Source organism: Ixodes scapularis, unplaced genomic scaffold (assembly GCF_016920785.2).
Source record: "Ixodes scapularis isolate PalLabHiFi unplaced genomic scaffold, ASM1692078v2 PGA_scaffold0__279_contigs__length_252992795, whole genome shotgun sequence".
Taxonomy (NCBI): domain Eukaryota; kingdom Metazoa; phylum Arthropoda; class Arachnida; order Ixodida; family Ixodidae; genus Ixodes; species Ixodes scapularis.
In genome coordinates, this window is record NW_024609835.1 from 28,838,317 (window position 1) to 28,856,736 (window position 18,420).

Below are 18,420 nucleotides of genomic sequence, written 5' to 3' on the forward strand. Positions count from 1 at the left end.
CAAGAGTGAAAATATAATATATATTTATCACCTAATCGTTTGCTTGTTTGTAGAAAATGATGTCAAGAAATTGATTGTTGTAGTTCAGTAAATTGCCCGCAGCAAGCTGCGTTTGACGGACCGGCGGTGAATTCTCTCCTGTCCACTAAACGCCTCTTCCCGCGTGGTAAAAGTTCTGTTGTGAACGAGGCCGAACGAGTGTGCTCTGGAAATGTTGTTTTCATTTGTTAGCGCAGCAGCTGATTGCAGCAGGCGCGTATCCGGTTCAAGCCAGTTCAAACGGCGACGCGGCACGCGCTGGGGCGGCGGAGTGCACGGGTGGAGGGCTGACAGGGCGGCGCTGGCGGCATACCGGAAGAAACTTTCGTGTTCGTCGGGCAACACTGTCACCGAGAACCTTTCCCCACGGGAGTTCTAGGACGCTGCTGGTACGTACCGCATGGCTCTCCCGTAAGATGCCGTTTTGGAAGAATAAAATACGGGGAGGGTTGTTTTCCTTTGTATTAATAGTCTCACGAGTGCTGTTCACGCTTCGAAACGTGGCACGAGCGTCGCTTCTGCGTCCTGGGCTCTGGAATGTCGCAGTAGACACTTTCGGCAGCGCGGGGGCCTGGTGGTTGCGTAATGACCTTTTCGCGATTGAGGTGAAGTGAAAAGAGGCCGCAGCATTCAAAATTCGGCGCCTAACGTACGTGTGAACTACAAGAAAATTACATTCCCTGCGCTTTGAAACTCTTATTTCATCCGTAGCGTTAAGAACGCACAGCTCAGTCGTCGCCTCGGTTTTCATTTCTCTGATTTTGTACCCAGTGAACTCTTGCAGTTGACGTGCTCCTAGAAATAGCTGATGCTTTCTGGTTGCATTGCTTGATCGATGTGTCGTCTTTTGATTCCAGGCCGCTGAAGTATGTTTGTATCGAAAGCGAGCCGGTACGCCTTCAGAATTTCCCACGTGAGTAGCCTTTGTTCATCATTTTCATCGTTGTAATTCAACCTAACGGTTCGTAGATTAATCCAGGCGAAGTTTGAAAACAAGCACGACCACTGGAAGAGATTCTGAACGCAAAATGTAAACGCGCACGAACGATGTTAATTTGCCTCGCCTTTTCGAGCTTATTTTGGAGCCACACCTTGTAATCTCAAATCTTCTGAATTAAACACTTGATGAATGCGTGCGCAGTTTTTACGCATGCAAGTAGTAATGTATCTCCCTAAGCCAAACGCTCCCTGATTCTGATAGCCTTACAGAAGCATACAATGTACAAGCTGCCTCTGACTTCATTCTATTTTGTTTGTTTTTCTGATAGCTCTTTTCTCTACTAGACTAAGACTATCTCTGAAGGTGATGCTGTGATTGTTGTCCTAATGTAGAGCCAAGAGAGCCATTGAATCCAATGGTCCTTTTCCCGAAATATGGGTTCTGGAGTAAATGAATTTGGCACCCTCTTCCTCTTTCTGCTGGTCGAGCACAGGGGGCGGATGGCCTCTTTGAATTGTATCAACTTCGGGGCCAAGATAATCCACTCTGAGTACAAAAGCGATCTTTGGCAATGCCATATCAAGTTCGCACCACCTCAGTGTCGAACCATTAGAATGTAGGTGACATTGTATGTACCCAAATAGCATCGTCGAACAAATCAAAGAAGCTTGTAAGTAGGTTGTTTTCTAGCCATTCAATCTCGAACCCAGTCGCACACCACTAGGTGGTACCACTTATTTCGAAAAAGGTGGATTTTGCCGATACTTTATCTAACTGCTTCGTAGTGGTCTCACAGGTTCAAACTATCCTTAGCATGCTTTGAGCCTGCTGAGGGCAGTGCAATATAGTATTTTACAGAATCTTCTTTATTGACCGTCATAGCTTCATCCATTACTTATAATAGTGGGTGCCCATGGTGTGAACATCACTCTATTGAATAGCATGCACAGGGCAACAACGGGCTGAAACCTGTTTCAAATAAGGCCATTTTCCAAGCAGTTTCGGGGTTGCCATTGAGTTGTTCCCTAGATCCTAAGTGGTGTTGGAATTAGGACCAACACGAAACAGGCGAGCAACTCAAACAACTCGGAGACGTTTGAAGCAGCAGCAGCCAATCGGGGACGTAATACTTTGATGTGACCCCCCGTGGTGGAGATGGTAACTCGAGACCTTGTTGTAGTATGCAATGAACAATTTGCTTAAGTTTTTGTCTAAGTGGTGCAAGAAGATTACAATGGACCTTTTCTGAGAAGCGTTCTGCGCGAGCACCCGATGCCAAGCGGCGGAAGTCTGCACAAAAAACCGAGGAAATTCTGAAAGAGGCTCTGGATCAGCGAGTGGAACACATAATTGCAGCGTATATATAATTGTGTTACACAAAAAAAGAAGGTGGACGGAAAGAAAAGCACGACGTTTCTGTCATGGTTTTCTTTCGCCTCTCTAAAGTCGCGTTGGGCATGCACCGCAACTCAGAGAGCAAAGAAACTGGTAGCGTAGCTCCTATTATCGATTGGTAGTGCAGGTAGGTCACTTCCTCGATTTTTAGTTTGTGCAGCCGTCGGTATGTAGAAAAGGTCCATTTGGCAATCTGAGTTTCAGTGGTTGCCACGTGTGATTGCGGGAGAACCCTGTTGCTGGTGTTGCAACGATAGACTCCCATGCTGAATCCCACCTATTTTTTTGGTGAGAATTCTCTTCTTGGAAAGGGGGGGCGGTAGCATTCAGTTACGGTGCCTGGAACTTGTCCTCGGCCGGTGTGTCCAACGTCCTATCCTGCCCGTACATCAGAGTGATCCTATAGTGGCAAAAGATGATGTCGCAGAAGCCGAAGCATCATGCTGTTGGATGTCGCAATCCTAGTGGTTAGTCATAGAAGTTCCGGCAAAAAGCATGAGAGAATGTGTGTATCACTGTCGATGCGTTGTCCCAGCTCCTGGCTGCCGAAGCTTCCATGAACTGTCAAGCTGAACCGCCGCTGTGACACCTCTAGGATTGTGGCCAGCGACAACGTAACTCTTCTATGACGTCATCAGGCAGACATTGATGGATCACGTTTGAGGATGTGGTAACCATACAAGTGGGATGTGCGTATTAGGCACCATAGCTTTAGCCTTGTCCATTGCTTTTTTGTCGTTAGGGGGACAAGCTTTATTGCATATCAAACAGATGCAAAGTATTGTGCACCGTTCGCTGCAGAATGTCTACCTCGACAACCAACTGACTCCTGGCAAGGACCGCATTGTGGCCTCCTCAGCCTTCGCGCTGTCCACCCTCGGAATCCTGCTGTCGGCCTTCAGCCTCCGCCAGATGGGCCACAGCCAAAAGTGGAGTCAGCGGGGATGACCCCGACAGCGGCTGACCGCCCCCAAAGAAACGCGCCCGACCCTCGACAGAAGCAGCTGCCATGTTGCGTGCCGTCATCTCGTGTGCAGCTCTGGGCCACAGATTGTGTCTATGCTGGACATTTTAGCTATTTCTCCCTCATTCGTCTAGCACCGATTCTGACAAAGGACTTTTAGGACCCAATTAGCAACTGACATTTCAACGCAATGTATGCCATACTGAAAAAAAGAGAAAATGCTTGTTCTTCCCAAAGACAGTTATGTGTCCTGCTTGTTTTCTACAGAGCTCAGTGTTTGCCCTACACGGCCCCTAGACTGGAGTCGCTTCGCCCTCTGTGTCGATCGAGCCTAGGGCGTAGATTTGACACAAGTGCTGCGTCGGTGTTAGCACTGGGACTCATGGTTCATCGGTGCTTTGCTGATGGAACATGAGCTGCATCCGAACGCTCACGCGACGTTCGGCTATGTCAACCGAGTACTGCGTTGGAAACGCTAGCAAATAATATATGCAGTTGTCCCCAGTGTTGGGAAGTACTATATTGCAATTAAAGTGCTTTTTCAAGTAGGTTTGGAAAGCTTGTACTCTACTTGAAGTATGTTTTCCGAGTGTACTTTCGTTAAAGAACACCTGCAAAGGAAAAAAACATTTTTTTAAACGGCTTAGATGGAAAAAGGACGCCATAAAACGATTTTACAACGAAGAAAAAAAAATTTTAGTGCTATATTTACGGCGCAAAACGAATTTGTAGTTGGCGCCCGCAGGCACCGCGAAAAAGTGGTCCGTATTTATCACGTGACTGGTCTTTATCACGTGGTGCTTGCGCTCTTTCGGAAGCTTCCTATGGCCTCTAAAAATAACTTATTCATCTTTGTTTGAAGTATAACAAAAAACCAAGACGAATAAGTAACTTTTAGAGCCCAAAGGAAACTCCTGAAAAAGCGCAAGCAGACGCGATAGACCTGTGCGCCGGTCAGACGGCGGCGGCGGCGCCCCGAAGCAGACGAACTTGTGCGGCGGCGGCGTGGAGAAACGCGTTGAAGCGGCGTTCGCACAACGCTCAGCGTGCGGCGGCGACGCAGCGCGGCGGCGCGCGGGCCTACCACGTGACCAGCGGCGGCTCCCGCGAGCGCCAACTACAAATTCGTATAGCGCCGTAAATATAGCTCTAAAAATTTTGTTTCTTCGTTGTAAAATCGTTTTATGACATCCTTTTTCCATCTAGCTATCTAAAAAAAAATGTTTTTTTCCTTTGCATGTGTCCTTTACTTTTGGCACTTTCCGAGGAAAGTACATGCCCCAAATTTGGTCTTGCTAAATCTGAATTAAAAATGTTGCTTTTTCAGCTCTATAGAGCAATGATGGGGAAGATATTCAACTCTCACCAGACGCACGAGCAGACGATAGATTGCTCCACACAGAGTAAAGCATCGTGTCGCGGTGTGAAAGCCAGCTGTCTTTCGAGACGTCATCTGGTCATTTTCCTGATTAAAGTAATGGCGGCTGTAAGACCGATATAAGTGGGTTGCGTTAAATAGTTTGTCAGCGAGAGTAAAATAATTGCTCTGTGGTCACTTGACTTTATGCCATATTTGCCGCCATTTCCAGAAATAACTGATGCACCCCCGATTATCTTTGGGGCAATTCATACATCATGAAAGATTCTGTTAAAAAAGTACTTGTACTTTACTTTGAAAATACATTGTATTTATATTGCTCTACTTTAAGTACATTGTGCCCGGTGTACTTACTACTTTATTCAAACTACATAACCCCTCACTTTGTACTTCAAGTACTTTTAGGATGTAGAGGGTGTTCCTGAAAAGAATTTTCAGAGTTTTTTCCATTGCAAAAATAAACTATGCGTCGCTGAACGCTCATTCTCCACCCAAAGGTGGCGCTAGGGTCCGAACCAGATTCCAGAAGTTTCAGTGCGAACCAATATTTTATTGAAAAGTTACAAGTGATTATCTAAAAATGGCAATGGGAAAACGGTAGCTGACGGAGCTCCCGAATGGGGGCTCTATGGCACAAGTAACCGAAAATGGGCCCCATTTTTTCATTGAATTTTTCATAAAATCCCGTAATTTTTGATTAAGGTATCGGTTCATGCTGAAACTTTCGCATCTGGTTTGGACCTCTAGCACTACTTTTCAGTGCAGAACGAGCGTTTGGCGATGCAAAGTTAATTTTTGCGGTGAGAAAAACCCCGTAATTTTTTTAGGCAGCTTCCGAGAAACGAGAACTGTGTTTTTTCACTGGTTAAATATACTAAGCAAAGAAAGCTAAAACTTCATCAGAATGTGGCGCTAGCAGTTGGGATATTATGCGAAAGTTTAAGAACATATTGTCACCTACAGAGTAATTCAAGGAGACGCCACCGCAAAATTCGGTTTCTTAACCTATCGCGCTACGACTTTGTGCAGCGTTGCCCACAGATGGTACATTGTTTTTGGTGAAATTTGCAAAGAGCGAACTTACCTGAGGAAAAGGTGAAGAAAGAAAAAAGGCTTAGCTCCTATGGAAATGCAGCGACGCCACTGGTCTTCAAACAACACGGCGCCGTTTCGCACGGAAGACAAGAGATGGCGCAAGCGGTCGGGACGCCAACTGCCGCCAACAAACGAGCATACGACGCCGGGAGCCGGCGTCTTTAGCAGACAAGGAACTGCAGTTCCTTGTTGCTTCTGCGACTGTCGCCGCCTGCGGAATGCGCACCGCTTCTGAGTCAAAAAGATTGTCTGCTAAAGACGCCGGCTCTCGGCGTCTTTAGCAGACACTATCGATATGTTCGCCAAACGCGCCCTGCAACTCGACTCGGTCGGCTGTGTCGCCGTCCGCAGTTGACCAGGGCAAGTTTTTTGGCCCTATTTTTTACAGGAAGGGAGCTACGCTTTGTAATTTTACAAGATAAAACCGACCTGTGAAATACACCTTTGACGAAAAGTTGAGATTGCTACGTGCAAGGGCCGATTTTTACGATCCATTTTAGATCGAGCCTGGTGACTTGGGACACCCTATACATAATAAACAGTGCTTGAATGAATTTTTTTTTTTTTTATGAATTTTGTCAGTGATTAGTTTTTACTGTTCATAATAGATACTTTACAAAATACCTGTGCATTTACTTTCCTGATGAATATGCCATGGGCTAATCATTAAAGGCTGCGGAGTGCATCCAGTGAATGCCAAGGTGTAAAAGGCCGCATGAATCGGAAGCATGACCTGCTGAGGGACAGTGAACAAGTGAAATGTTGTATGCAGCCCTTTGGCCTCATCATTAGCTAGATGCTCTCCACAGCACCTCTGTTGGATCTATAAGCTGCATTCAGCTGTAGTGTTCTGGTGTCGCAATTAACAGCATGGACTGAGATAAGTTTGCCAATAGCCCCTGTGGCTCTGGATTCGTTGTTGTGTGGCACTGGCAGTCGTGATTGGGTCTAGTGATTGTGGAGCACCCTTTAGAACAGCTGAATGCCCATTTTGGAACATAAGCAAGCACTTTCGGAACATGAGCAAACTCTCCATTCTCATTAATACCACTGCAAATACTATGTTCACATTTCTGTGTTGTCCCGTCCAACTAAGAGTCACTACTACTTTGCCTCGCCACTTCTGTGCATTGCAAAGCATATTAAAATTGTAAAGGTAATTTAAATATGCGCATCCATGGCATCTTACACATAAATATTTATAATGATGCAAAGTCAGCTTGTTGACAATTAATATGGTTTAAAAATTTAGCTGAATGCATGAATGTTATTCCCAAGCTTTAATTGCAGTTAAACAAAGATTAAACCCACAGTTCAGCCCGGTTACACCTACTCAATGTGATTAATCAACTTTCCCAGTAACTATGGTCAAAGTATTCCCTAAATTTTGAATTAAAAGTAAATAAATAAAACCATGATTAATGATACATGCAATTTGTCAAAATGTCTGTCTATCATATAGAGACTAACCATAATTTTATTTTTGTTTTGCAAATAAGTTCTATTTTGGTTTTACTTTCTTTTGTTTGTAGCAGTGTGCAGTGAGACACACACTCAGCAGAGGTAATTAAACTGCCAAACAATTAGAAATATCATGAAACTTCAAGATACTGAATAATCAATGGTAAGATTGAATCAAATCACACATTAATCTAGGCGATGACCAAAAGTTCTGACAATTCAAGCAAGCTTACCGGGACAAACTAGCAGTGCAGCAATGCCTGGACGATTAGTTTCCATATTCGTAATAAGAAACTACTTCTGGCTCGTTTCTTATCGGTGCATGTTCCCCAGATTTTGGTAAAATGTAGCAGGATGCAGCAGGGTAGGTATTTTGGTGCAAATGGCACAACAATTGCACTACTCACTGAGCACATTGCAATAAAAATGACAAGCTTTCCAAACAAGGAACATAATAATTACCTCCGATTTCTTCAGCTTGCTAGCTTCCTGCTCTCATGTGCTAATGAGCTTGAGTTGCACTGCACTAGATGAACTTGTAAAAAATATAACCCAATGTTGTTTCACGTTTCCTCTAGTTGTATGAAAAAACTTTGGCTGTTCCTGGGCTTTGATTGGCTTAAAAGTCGACTTGGAAATAGACAAAAGCAATCCCATGTCCTGTTCCCACCACTTGTCCCACAACAAGAAAGGAGGAAACATTTCGAGGAGGAAGATGGAGCATATATGCTGTACATTCTCTCTTTATAAGGGTTCTCAGTCTTGTTCAAAACATCTATCCAAACACTCAAGGACATCTACTGGGTGCCTCAAATAGCGGCCAGGCTCTTCCAATCAACCGCAAAATTCAGTTTCTTAACCTATTGCGCTACAATTTTGTGCAGCGTTGCCCATAGGTGGCGCATTTTTTAAAATAAAATTTGCAAAGAGCAAATTTACCTGAGGAAACAGTAAAAAAGGAGAAAGGCTTAACTCCTATAGAAGCCAAGCAAAACCACCGGTCTTCAAACAATAGGATGCCCTACTGTTTGAAGACCAGTGGCTTTTTTTCCCCAGGTAAGTTCGCTGTTTTCAAATTTTACTCTAAAAAATGCGTCACCTGTGGGTAATGCTGCACGAAATCGTAGCGCCATAGGTTAAGAAACCGATTTTCGCGGTAGATTTAAAGAGCCTGGCCGCTATTTAAGACACCCTAATAGAATGTCTCATCACAAGATCTGTTAGCCAGAAAAAGTTTTCAATATCTCTAGCGTTACTTCATTTACTATGTGAATGTTGATGGGTTGTAAAAGACAGATTTATAGGTTCTCCCAGTCCTAAGAAGGAACAAGTGGAGCTCAACCTAATGCAAGTGTCGGCATCTCCGGATTACCTTCTTGCAGCACACTCTTCAGAGTGAATGTGCCACAACAATCGACGACATCCTCAGAGAGTCATGTTATCCGAATACACAACCCTGGTGCACGTTGAAGTCGCACGAAAAAAGGGGACACTTGTGAGCAGGAAGTAACAATGCACTGAGGGTAATTTATTTATACTTTCGCACAATGTACATACAAATTATCATGAGCTCAAAGCGGTATGATCGGCATGAATAAAGAGGACAAAAAAAAAATTAAACTAAGATGCCTCCAAGTAAAAATGAAGATGCGACACCTTATGCTTAAGATCTGTAGTGAAAGTATCACAGAAAAGTAAGGTAAGACATAAAATGTAATTAGAAATGCTAATACAAGAGCAGACAGATCTGTTGTCAACAAGCACTCTTCTCAACTGCTGTGTGTACATATATATGTATATATATATGTATACCACATAAAAACAGGAAGAAAAAGAAATGAGGGTATGTAAGCCCAAGGCATCCTGGCAATTTAACACCACTGGGACTGTAGAACTTTTTTTCGACGTTATTGGCCCCTTCGCTGATGAGGGATTGAGACGATCACTGTATTTACACTGACTGATTGTTTCGCCAAGAACACTGCATGCCTTTAGCATCATTGGCACTTGTCTGCTTTCTTTTTCTTCGACTGGTTTCAAGCAGTCAATCAAAGACCCCACAGGTCAGGAAAAGGGCTTGTGCAAAGTGACTTTTCACACACAGCCAATGAATATGGCTGTATCCAGTTAATTAGCCAACATTATGAACAGCATGGGTGACAATGGTACACTGTATATACTGCAGCAGCCTTGCATGAGCAATGGAACAATGCAACTGCAACCCTGCTTTCTCAAAGTTTTTTTTTTTTTTTGACAAACAGTTGGTTTTTTAGGAGACTCACAATAATGACACATGCAGCTACATAGTATGTACATGACACAGTGTACTCAACACTATGCCTTTCCCATTAAAAATATGAAAGCATCTATATCTTTGTATGTGTGTATGTGTCCATCTGCAGCTCCCATCCTCTTAGTCATGTAGCATTTCAGAAACATGCAGCAGCCTTCAAACATGAGCTGCGCACAAAAAGCAACTGGGCCTTCCCAGTCTAAGGCTGAACCAGGCGGTAATCCTTGGAGCTGAGTTACACCGAAATTAACAGGCTGGCAACGTACGCTGTCGGTCCTACAACAGTGCATCAGCATCCTCAATCGAAGGAACAGCCAATTTGGGGGAAAAGCTTTTCGAATGACCTGGATAAAGGGAAGGTACATACGCACTGCGGTTCTTCCAGACAAAAATAGCAGAGCAACCAATCAAGGACATCAGATGTCGTTACAAAATAATTCGGAAGACAGTAAACATGGAACTGCCCGAATGAGAACAATGCAAGTAATAAGCACAATGATGTCATAATCTCCCATCGACAAGAACACCAACTATACACAACAAACACGACATCCGGATATCACCAGAACCAAGATACTGTAGACACCTTCGCAAAAATTATATGAAGCCGGAGGCAGAGTCACTAGAAGTCTACAAATGCTGCTTTACAATGTTAAGCTGTGACATCATACTCAGAACTCTAATCTTTGTACATGCTTGTTGAAGAATGTGCCTTTCATGATGCTTCGTGCCACCGACGATTTGGAACAACAAAACAAGGAAATGTCAACAACTACTGCAAGAACATCAGTAAGGGTAACTGTAACAATAAAGAAAATAATTTCTAGCAATTAACCACAGAGAACAATGCATTTAGGTTGTACTTTTTGTTTATACTTTTGTTAGTGCAAGAAGCACTGGTCACTTAAAATTGTTTTTTAAATCAGTCACACAATCCCTATCCCGAAAAACAGCATGCCAGCAGGCATGAGTGCAGAGCCCTGCAAAGTACACTGCCCACCCAAACACTTGCATGGATGCAGCCAAGCACAAGCCAGGAATGGACCACACAGTTAGCTGAATTTTAGAAGCAGCCTCATTATCGCAAGTCACCTCACCCACACTCCAGTTGGCGAGAAGACACCCGCACAACGCTCGGCAATTTCATTTCCCTCATTCCGTCTTCAATGGGATGTGCATGTAAGGTAAACATGTGCCTCTCACATGCAGTATTCACACTACAACACCACAGCAACTACAGCAATGTATACTCCAAAGACTACCTTAAAACCTTTACATCTAGTGGTTATAACATTTTTCATTAGGTATTCCCACCTTTAAGACAAAATATTCAAGGCCTCTAACGTCTTTAAGCTCGAAACCCAACCCATACCAAAGATACTGTCACATGCAATGCATGCTGCATTTCTGGCATAGTTGGGTCTTTAAACGGATCAGTTCTGGGTGCAGCATGCTGAAATTGACCAGAGTGAAGGATGTTGAACTAGATTAATAAATTAATAAAAAATATTAAAGTATGAACTCGCAGAGTGAAAGCTCTAACCAAAATCAATTCTTATCCCATGCAGAGTTAACCGCTAGGTCTATTTTTCGTCAGCCAAGAAGCAATCAAAATCATATTTAAGACAAATGAGCTATACTCGCGGTCAACTTTCTGTGGCAATCCGAAGAGAGGAGGAAAGGCGCGTGTACGGCGGTTGGTTCACCCTCTCCTTTAGCATTGCCTGCATTGCCGCAGAAAGCTGACCGCAAGTATAGTGACTGTTCTCCTTGAGAAAATAAAATGATTAGGGGGAAAATGAAAGGGGTCACACACTTGTCTGCTCTGTCATTGTCAAGAATACAAGACAATAACAAATAAAGCAGTCTTCTTTGTTAAATATTTGTTTTCTTCTATTCTGCATTTCATGCTGGTATCTTACAAACACATTGACATCACCCTTCGCCGTGCGAGTTTGTCTTTTTGTTTATTCCCGTCTAGGTATTTTTTTTTTTCGTTAGTCAGCTGTACTGCTCAGAATCACAATAGCACTGACTTTGACTATAGCAAGCCAGATCAATTGTTCTTTCCTCCCACAAATTCAAAGTTGAAATAAACACCACAGCACTGTACCTTCACAAAAATAGAAAACAAGCTTAATGGGCAATTTGATATTACAAAGTCACTTAGCCCATTTGTAGGTCCATCCTCGTTAGTTTTTTTTCACAAGATATACTACCTAGTAATGCCCTGACCCAGTGAAGTTCAGCATGATGCACCCAGAAATAGAACTGACACCGCCGAAAGAGCCAACTTCTACGGACCTTAAGTTGCACGGTGGATAACTCCAGGTTTCAAAGCTGCAGACGAATTGGAGTCAACGAGTTTTTCTCGTTAAGGCAAGTATACCTGTTGTGCTCACTGGTAGTAGGACTTGCAACAAAACAAAAGCCAGCACCAGGCTCAACAGGGGTAGCTCTGGTGGGCTGAACACGAGGACGCGACTCCCACCAACAAGTTCCCGCGTACAGCAATTTCTGTGCATGCCTTCAGAGTTTCGTGAGGCCGTTCCGCTTTCCAATACACGCAAGGCCTGCTTTGCAAGTCCTCGGTACGCCAACCATTTTCAATGGCATCACGGTCGCTGTTCTACGCTAGCCCATCTAGCAACAATGCAGTGTAGCTGAACCCAACAGGATGGTCGCATCTATGGCAAAAGCTTTTGCCCAACCACTTATTTTACACAGCTAGCTGACAGGGGTTCACTGCAGAAAGCACCGTAGAACGAAATGTACTGCACATTTTCGCTGCTTCCAAAATGTATGCTGCAAGCATGAGCTCATGCCTCTTGTAAATCAGCCTCTCCCTCTGGACTCCCCCCCCTATATTGTTTCTTTTTCTCTAATTAAAATTTGTGTAAACATCATAAAAACAAAACACTAAAAACTACTATTACAAGTTGGAAGAAGTTAGGACCCATCGACAAACGGCAGCAGCGGGCTCAGTGCAAAGAAGTGACTGCGAATGACGGGCAACGAGATGAGTCTACCATACTGTTCCTTAGAAACAATTTCCCGGACTGGCAGTATATACCATTTTTACACTTTCTTTCAGCAAGCACAAGTCTTAAAGCCTACTATTTCTATAGACATACTCTACTAACGGTGACCTGGGCACCACATTGGTTGACCACCTGTGTCAAATCTTTTTTCTCGCTCAAAGCGTACGGGGAAACTCAAAGAAATGTGCCCTTCCTTCCATCTAATCTCTCGGCAAAGACTCCCAATAATGTCCACATTATTCAGAACATTCTGTAAACGAGCTCACTGAAAACAACAAAAACAGCGTGGGTGTTTGGCACCCGCTGTTAAGTAACGGGGAATTTTAGCTGATCGTTTTCGTGGCCACAGCAGTATTTCGGTGCCAGTGCCTCAACGTGTGCTTCAGACTGGCAGCATAAGCCCTCCAATGTCGATGTTGTGACTGCAAAACTAACCTGCCAAAACTCCCCATTTCCCTGGCACCACCCCTGAGATGACGTCTTAAGTGCTGCGCATGCCAGCTGACAATCTCAATGTACTGCAGTGGGCAACACCTGTCCCACGGGAAGAACCAAACAGGCTTACGAGACAGTGATCCCCTGATGTCAAATTAAATGTTCAGGTTTCACAATTCCCCAGACACAACCGGGCATCGCATAAAAGAATGACCACACCGGTACATTCGCACCGGAGTAGTAGCTTTTAGAATGCAGTATCCAAAGCGCAGCAATTTCTGTGTGTTCTCCTTGACGGTAGTATTGCTCTAGCGACAGAAAAACAAGAGGTCGTCCGCAACGACGAGCCCGAGGCGAAGGGAGCAGCCAAGACGGCAGCCGCGTCCACAGGTGGCAAGCTTCTGACTCCTGCGCAGTCTAATCACCGAGTTTAAACTACCAGTAACACGGAACTATAATTGAATTTGAGCACTGTGCACACCGTGGCACAATCGCCTCATCGTTGCAGACGACCCCTCCCTCGTCCCGGAATCTCAAACGCAGTAAGTACAACCAGATCACGTCTATCGAGGGAGCTAATCTGTCCGCACATTCGTGTCCTTGGACCAATCGGGCACTAACCGGGCAAGCCGATCGCAGACCAGGAACGGGACGCAACAACACGATGAAGACCCTTGCGTGTCGGGCGTGCTGCCGGGGTTTGCTTTTACGTGGCACTTCGCGGAGTCGCGGGATCGGGCTTCTGGGCCTCGGAGCGCTGTGCCTCGGTGGGAGGTTTGGTGGCGGGGGACGGGGCGGGCAGCGGAGTGGAGGCGGCCTCGGAGGCGCCCTCGTGTGCGTTGGGCGTGGTGGCCACACTGCCCTGGTTGTTCTGGGCCATCAGCTTCTGCCGCACCTCGCGGATCTTCAGCTGCAGGGTGTTCTTATTGTTGAACACTTCGCGGTGGCGTTGCTGAAAGGCGGCGGTCGCTTGCGCTGCAGTTTGGAAAGGCGAGAGATTAGGGCCGAGAAGCTTTGGGAGCGAAAGCGGAGCCGACGTGTACATTTTCGGCTATACTGCTGGGCTAAGATTGAAGAATTTGTTGCGCACTTACGCGGTGCATGATGGTCGTTTCGAGAGCGACGGAACTATGGTATCTTAACAAAAGGAAGGCAGTATAGTCAAGTAAAATGGTGCAGACCCTATTTAACATCAGAATCTTACTACGCCACTAAACAGAAGCCCTCTGGCAAGTGAGTGTTAAGGCAACTACATTTACTATAAATACATTGCATTTTCATTTTATGAACGAGCCACCATGTCTATATAATACTCTCCCTCAAAGCCCGTGGAAAGCCAGTGTTTACAACTCACCATAAAGTTTTGCAGGCAGTATACGCTTTCCCATGAGTCTACGAATCCCAGCACCATCGAAGATTTTGTCTTTCGGCGGCTTCGTAACATTTACCCCATTCGACTAGTACGGTTCATTCGTCCACATATTTAAACTATTTCCCCTTTAGAGACCACGTAAAATGACAAAAACAGACCGCAATGTATTCCACGTGGCTCTCAACTCTCGCCTTGTGGTGGTTCCTTCTACTTCGTCCTTGTCTTTGCGCTGCTTTGTTTTTTTCATGTCTCGCAGAGGATGATACTTTGTTTCTAAAGCTTATACAGTGAAACTTCACTTGAACAAACTTCAAGGGACCTCAGGAAAAAGTTTGTTAAAGTGAAAGTTCACTCAACTGAAATAAGTATGTTGCAGCTTGTTATCACAAACTAAAGGAAAAATCGAGTGTTCAAATGATATTTCAACCCATTTATTTGTCACTCTGCTCATTTGCAAGTGTATTTCCGCCACTTAGCACTTTGTGTAGAATGCAGTAATCTTTTGCTGCACTTGTGCGTTTAGGACTGCGCTGGTCGTGAATTGAGTCACTGTATCCAAGCTCTCATGAACCTTCTACGGCACAGCAGTCTGCTGGGCAGCAAAGGCCTTCAGTTTCTCCAAGCACATCAGTGCTTCTTTAGCTGAAATTTTTGCTGCTTCCTCTTCAAGGGTTGATTCTTCTTCCTCTTCTTCTTCCTGAGGTAGTGCGCTCGCTACAATTTAGAGACAGGCGCTTTCGCTTGGCGCTCACGATTAACCAGCACGCAATCGCCTTTTCTTGGTGGCTGAAGCTGCGGCTATGGCTATGGCTGTGAAGCCAGCTAAACACGCAAAGTCAGCTATGGCTTCGGCTGGCTACGAGCTTATCTAGATAGCCAATCCAGTTCAAAGCTAAAATGGCGGCAAATTATACGTCGCGCGCTTCTCAACGTGAAAATATGCAACAAAACGTGCGGGTTGTACTTCTTGGAGTGATCAATATGACCCGGAAGATATAGGATGGTGCCGCGGAATAGGTTCGTAGAACTGAAATGCGCATTGCGCTGAATTTCGTTAAACTGAAGGGCGTTTGCATTGGGTTCAATGGCGCTTCGGCGGGGGATTTAAAAAAGTTTGTAAAACTAAATAGTTTGTTTAAATGACGTTCGTTCAAGTGGTATTTTACTGTACACCAGAAAACGTGCCTGCGCACTGCGGGACACTGTAAGCGCAAACAAGACTTTGGCGCTTTTCCACGTTTTACTTCGAAAGGGTAATGGTGGGCATCATAGTTTACCACTTAGGTTAGTATCTCCATTAAGCATTTTCAAATACTATAGTAGTTCTAATGACAGCCTTTCAATTCTGAGAGAAAAAAAAGCGTCGATGGTTTGTCTGCATTAACAGTGTCGCGGAGGTGCTCGTGGCGGGAGGACTCCTGGAGCATGGCGGCCACATACTGCATGCTCGTTGCATAAGCCAACTCGTGTTGTGACGTACAACTAAGCCAAATCATGCTGCAACATGAAACCCTCACCCGACGGAAACCAGCCCTCGTCGGCGAAAAGCTGCATGACCAGTTGGCGCCGCTGCTCCAGGGTACGGCGCAGTGACGAGTGGCTCTTCTCCCCGTCGGCCGGTGTCTTTGGGGTTCTTGGTGAGCCCATGTCACCTCCATCCAAGGCATCTGCACAGCATTTGGACCAAGGGCAATGCTAGCGTCAACAACAGCGCACAAGGTCACTTTTTAGAGCGAAGCTGTTATGGGCTAGGGTCTGGGGAAAACTGTGTCCTCACATGTCAACAGAAAATTCCCCATTGGTCGTGGCAAGTATGAATAAATAAAAGGCTCAAAATGCACCTAAGCACTTCTTATGAGTTGTGAATGTGAAAGCACGCACGCCGCTCTTCGCTCCCTTCTTTAATACGTGGCGTACAACACGATGACCTTGGGCATGGAACGGTGGGGCTGCTGCCTTGTGGACACGCAGCACCATTGGGTGAGCGATTGTTCAAACTGTCGTGTGCCTTGCGGCGCCAGAAAGGAACAGACAGCAACGTAGTTCCCAGCAGAACGAACCCCTTGGTTTATTCCATGCGCCGTATATATTGCCACGCGCCTACAACCGTAAAGAGGCGAGCGAACGCGGTTATCGGTGATAACACAACAGTGTGATAACACAGTTAAGATGACACCACACAAACTGACGCGCAGCAACTAATGGGAGCCTCGTCGACGCGTGACAGCCTATGGGACAGAAGTGCCGTTGATTAGCTTTGAGCGTGGTTTCATTAAGGTGCCATTTTGCATGGTTTCAAAGCTGATGACGTCGGCTCGCTCCATGAGACCAGTTAATGCTTTCGCATTAAAAATAAAAAGAGGGGGCAACCAGTTCCTTATTGGTCAGAGCAAGTATAAATAAATAAAAATAAAGAGGGAGCAACCAGCATGAGTCAGCTTTCCTTGGCATTATTAGACAGTGAGGTCCTGATCCCTTGTTATCATCTCCAGGCATCCACCTCGAGGTCGTCCTAAACGACATCCTCGTGGTCATCCTAGAAGTTGTCCTAGGTGTTGTCCTCTAGGCCATCCTAGAAGTCATCCTAGAGATTGTCCTAGAAGTTGTCCTTGAGGTCATCCTCTAGGCATCATCCTCGAGGTCAACCTAGAAGTCGTCCTTGATGTTGTCCTAGACGTCATCCTCTAGGAATCATACTCGAGGCTCACAAGAAGATGGAGGACCAGCTTCGCTGGTCCTCCATTTTCACGTGAAGTGAATGGGCTCTTCAATTTGTTTTGTTTGAATAGCCAATGTCCTTCTGCCAGTTTGTGGGGAAAATCTGCTGACGTTTTTCAATACCTACGCTAAACAACTTCTGTTTTGCGGTGATTTAATCTTCGCAAAGTCCACTAACGACAAATAATTATGTTGAGGTAATGTAAGAATACCACATTTATTAGTACAATAGTTGGCATTCATAGACCAGTTTTTATTGAAAAATTGCATCCCCTGAAAACTATTTTAAAAATGAAATATGTTTACAATTCTCTGTAATGCCGAATTAGAGCACAACCCTTGAGGAGGAGGGGAGGGTACGAAGAGGAGGCTATGCCCCTATGTACCCTCCCCTCTTCCTCTCCCGCTCCCCAACTATTTAGCAAGAAATTTTTGCTCAATTTCCCACTAAATGTAGCGAAAATTTCTCCGCTACATTTAGCGGGAAAATATTCCCGCCATATCTAGCGGGAAATTTACCAACTTTTTTCCACTAAATTTAGCGGGAAATTTAGCGAAAATTTCCCCGCAAAATTTAGCGGAAAAACTGAATGGGTGCTGAGGCCATGTGACAACAATTTCACCACTAAATATAGCAGAAAACTTTTTCCGCTAAATGTGACGTGACATCACATTAATTCACATGACGTCACATGTGACGTCACGAGGGTGAAAGTTTTCCGCTAAATTTGGCGGGAAATGGTTTCACTAAATTTCGCAAGGAAATATTTTTGCTAAATTAGCGGGAAAATTTCCCCGCCAAATTTAGCGAGAAAAAATTTTTCTTTCGTAACATCACACATTTTTATTCAACCCGGGACGATTTTTCTGCTAAATTTAGCGGGAAGATTTTCCCGCTAAATTTAGCGGAAAAATTTTTCCGCTAAATTTAGCAGGGAAATTTTTTCGCCAGGTAAAAGCTTTCCCGGGTTGAGTGGCGTTGCGTGTGACATCACGAGGGTAAAATTTTCCCGCTATATTTGGCGAGAAATTTTTCTGCTAAACTTAGCGGAGAAATTTTCCCGCTAAATTTAGCAGGAAAATTTTTTCGCCAGGTAAAAGCTTTCCCGGGTTGAGTGGCGTTGCGTGTGACATCACGAGGGTAAAATTTTCCCGCTATATTTGGCGAGAAATTTTTCTGCTAAACTTAGCGGAGAAATTTTCCCGCTAAATTTAGCAGGAAAATTTTACCCTCGTGACGTCACATGTGATGTCATTATGGGAAATGTCCCATAATGCAATGCACGGTT

At 44.8% G+C, this 18,420-nt stretch overlaps 1 protein-coding gene and 1 long non-coding RNA gene across 4 annotated transcripts in view; one reads left to right on the forward strand and one right to left on the reverse strand.

Annotated features, from left to right (window-relative positions):
* The first annotated feature begins 288 nt into the window (after positions 1-288).
* On the forward strand, positions 289-3,578 carry LOC8052345. The gene is made up of 3 exons (XR_003919125.4): positions 289-428; positions 897-952; positions 3,176-3,578. It is a non-coding gene; the product is annotated as an uncharacterized LOC8052345 (long non-coding RNA).
* Positions 3,579-11,788: 8,210 nt separating this feature from the next.
* LOC115323227 (protein capicua homolog) overlaps positions 11,789-18,420 on the reverse strand; it is a 77,273-nt gene continuing 70,641 nt past the window's right edge. For all 3 annotated transcript variants that reach the window (XM_029983604.4, XM_040503008.2, XM_040503007.2), the window contains 2 exons: positions 15,931-16,080; positions 11,789-14,016 (listed from right to left, as the gene is read on the reverse strand). In XM_029983604.4, the coding sequence (XP_029839464.3) occupies positions 13,748-14,016; positions 15,931-16,080 (419 nt within the window). In that variant the 3' untranslated portion in view covers positions 11,789-13,747. The remainder of the gene's footprint in view (positions 14,017-15,930; positions 16,081-18,420) is intronic.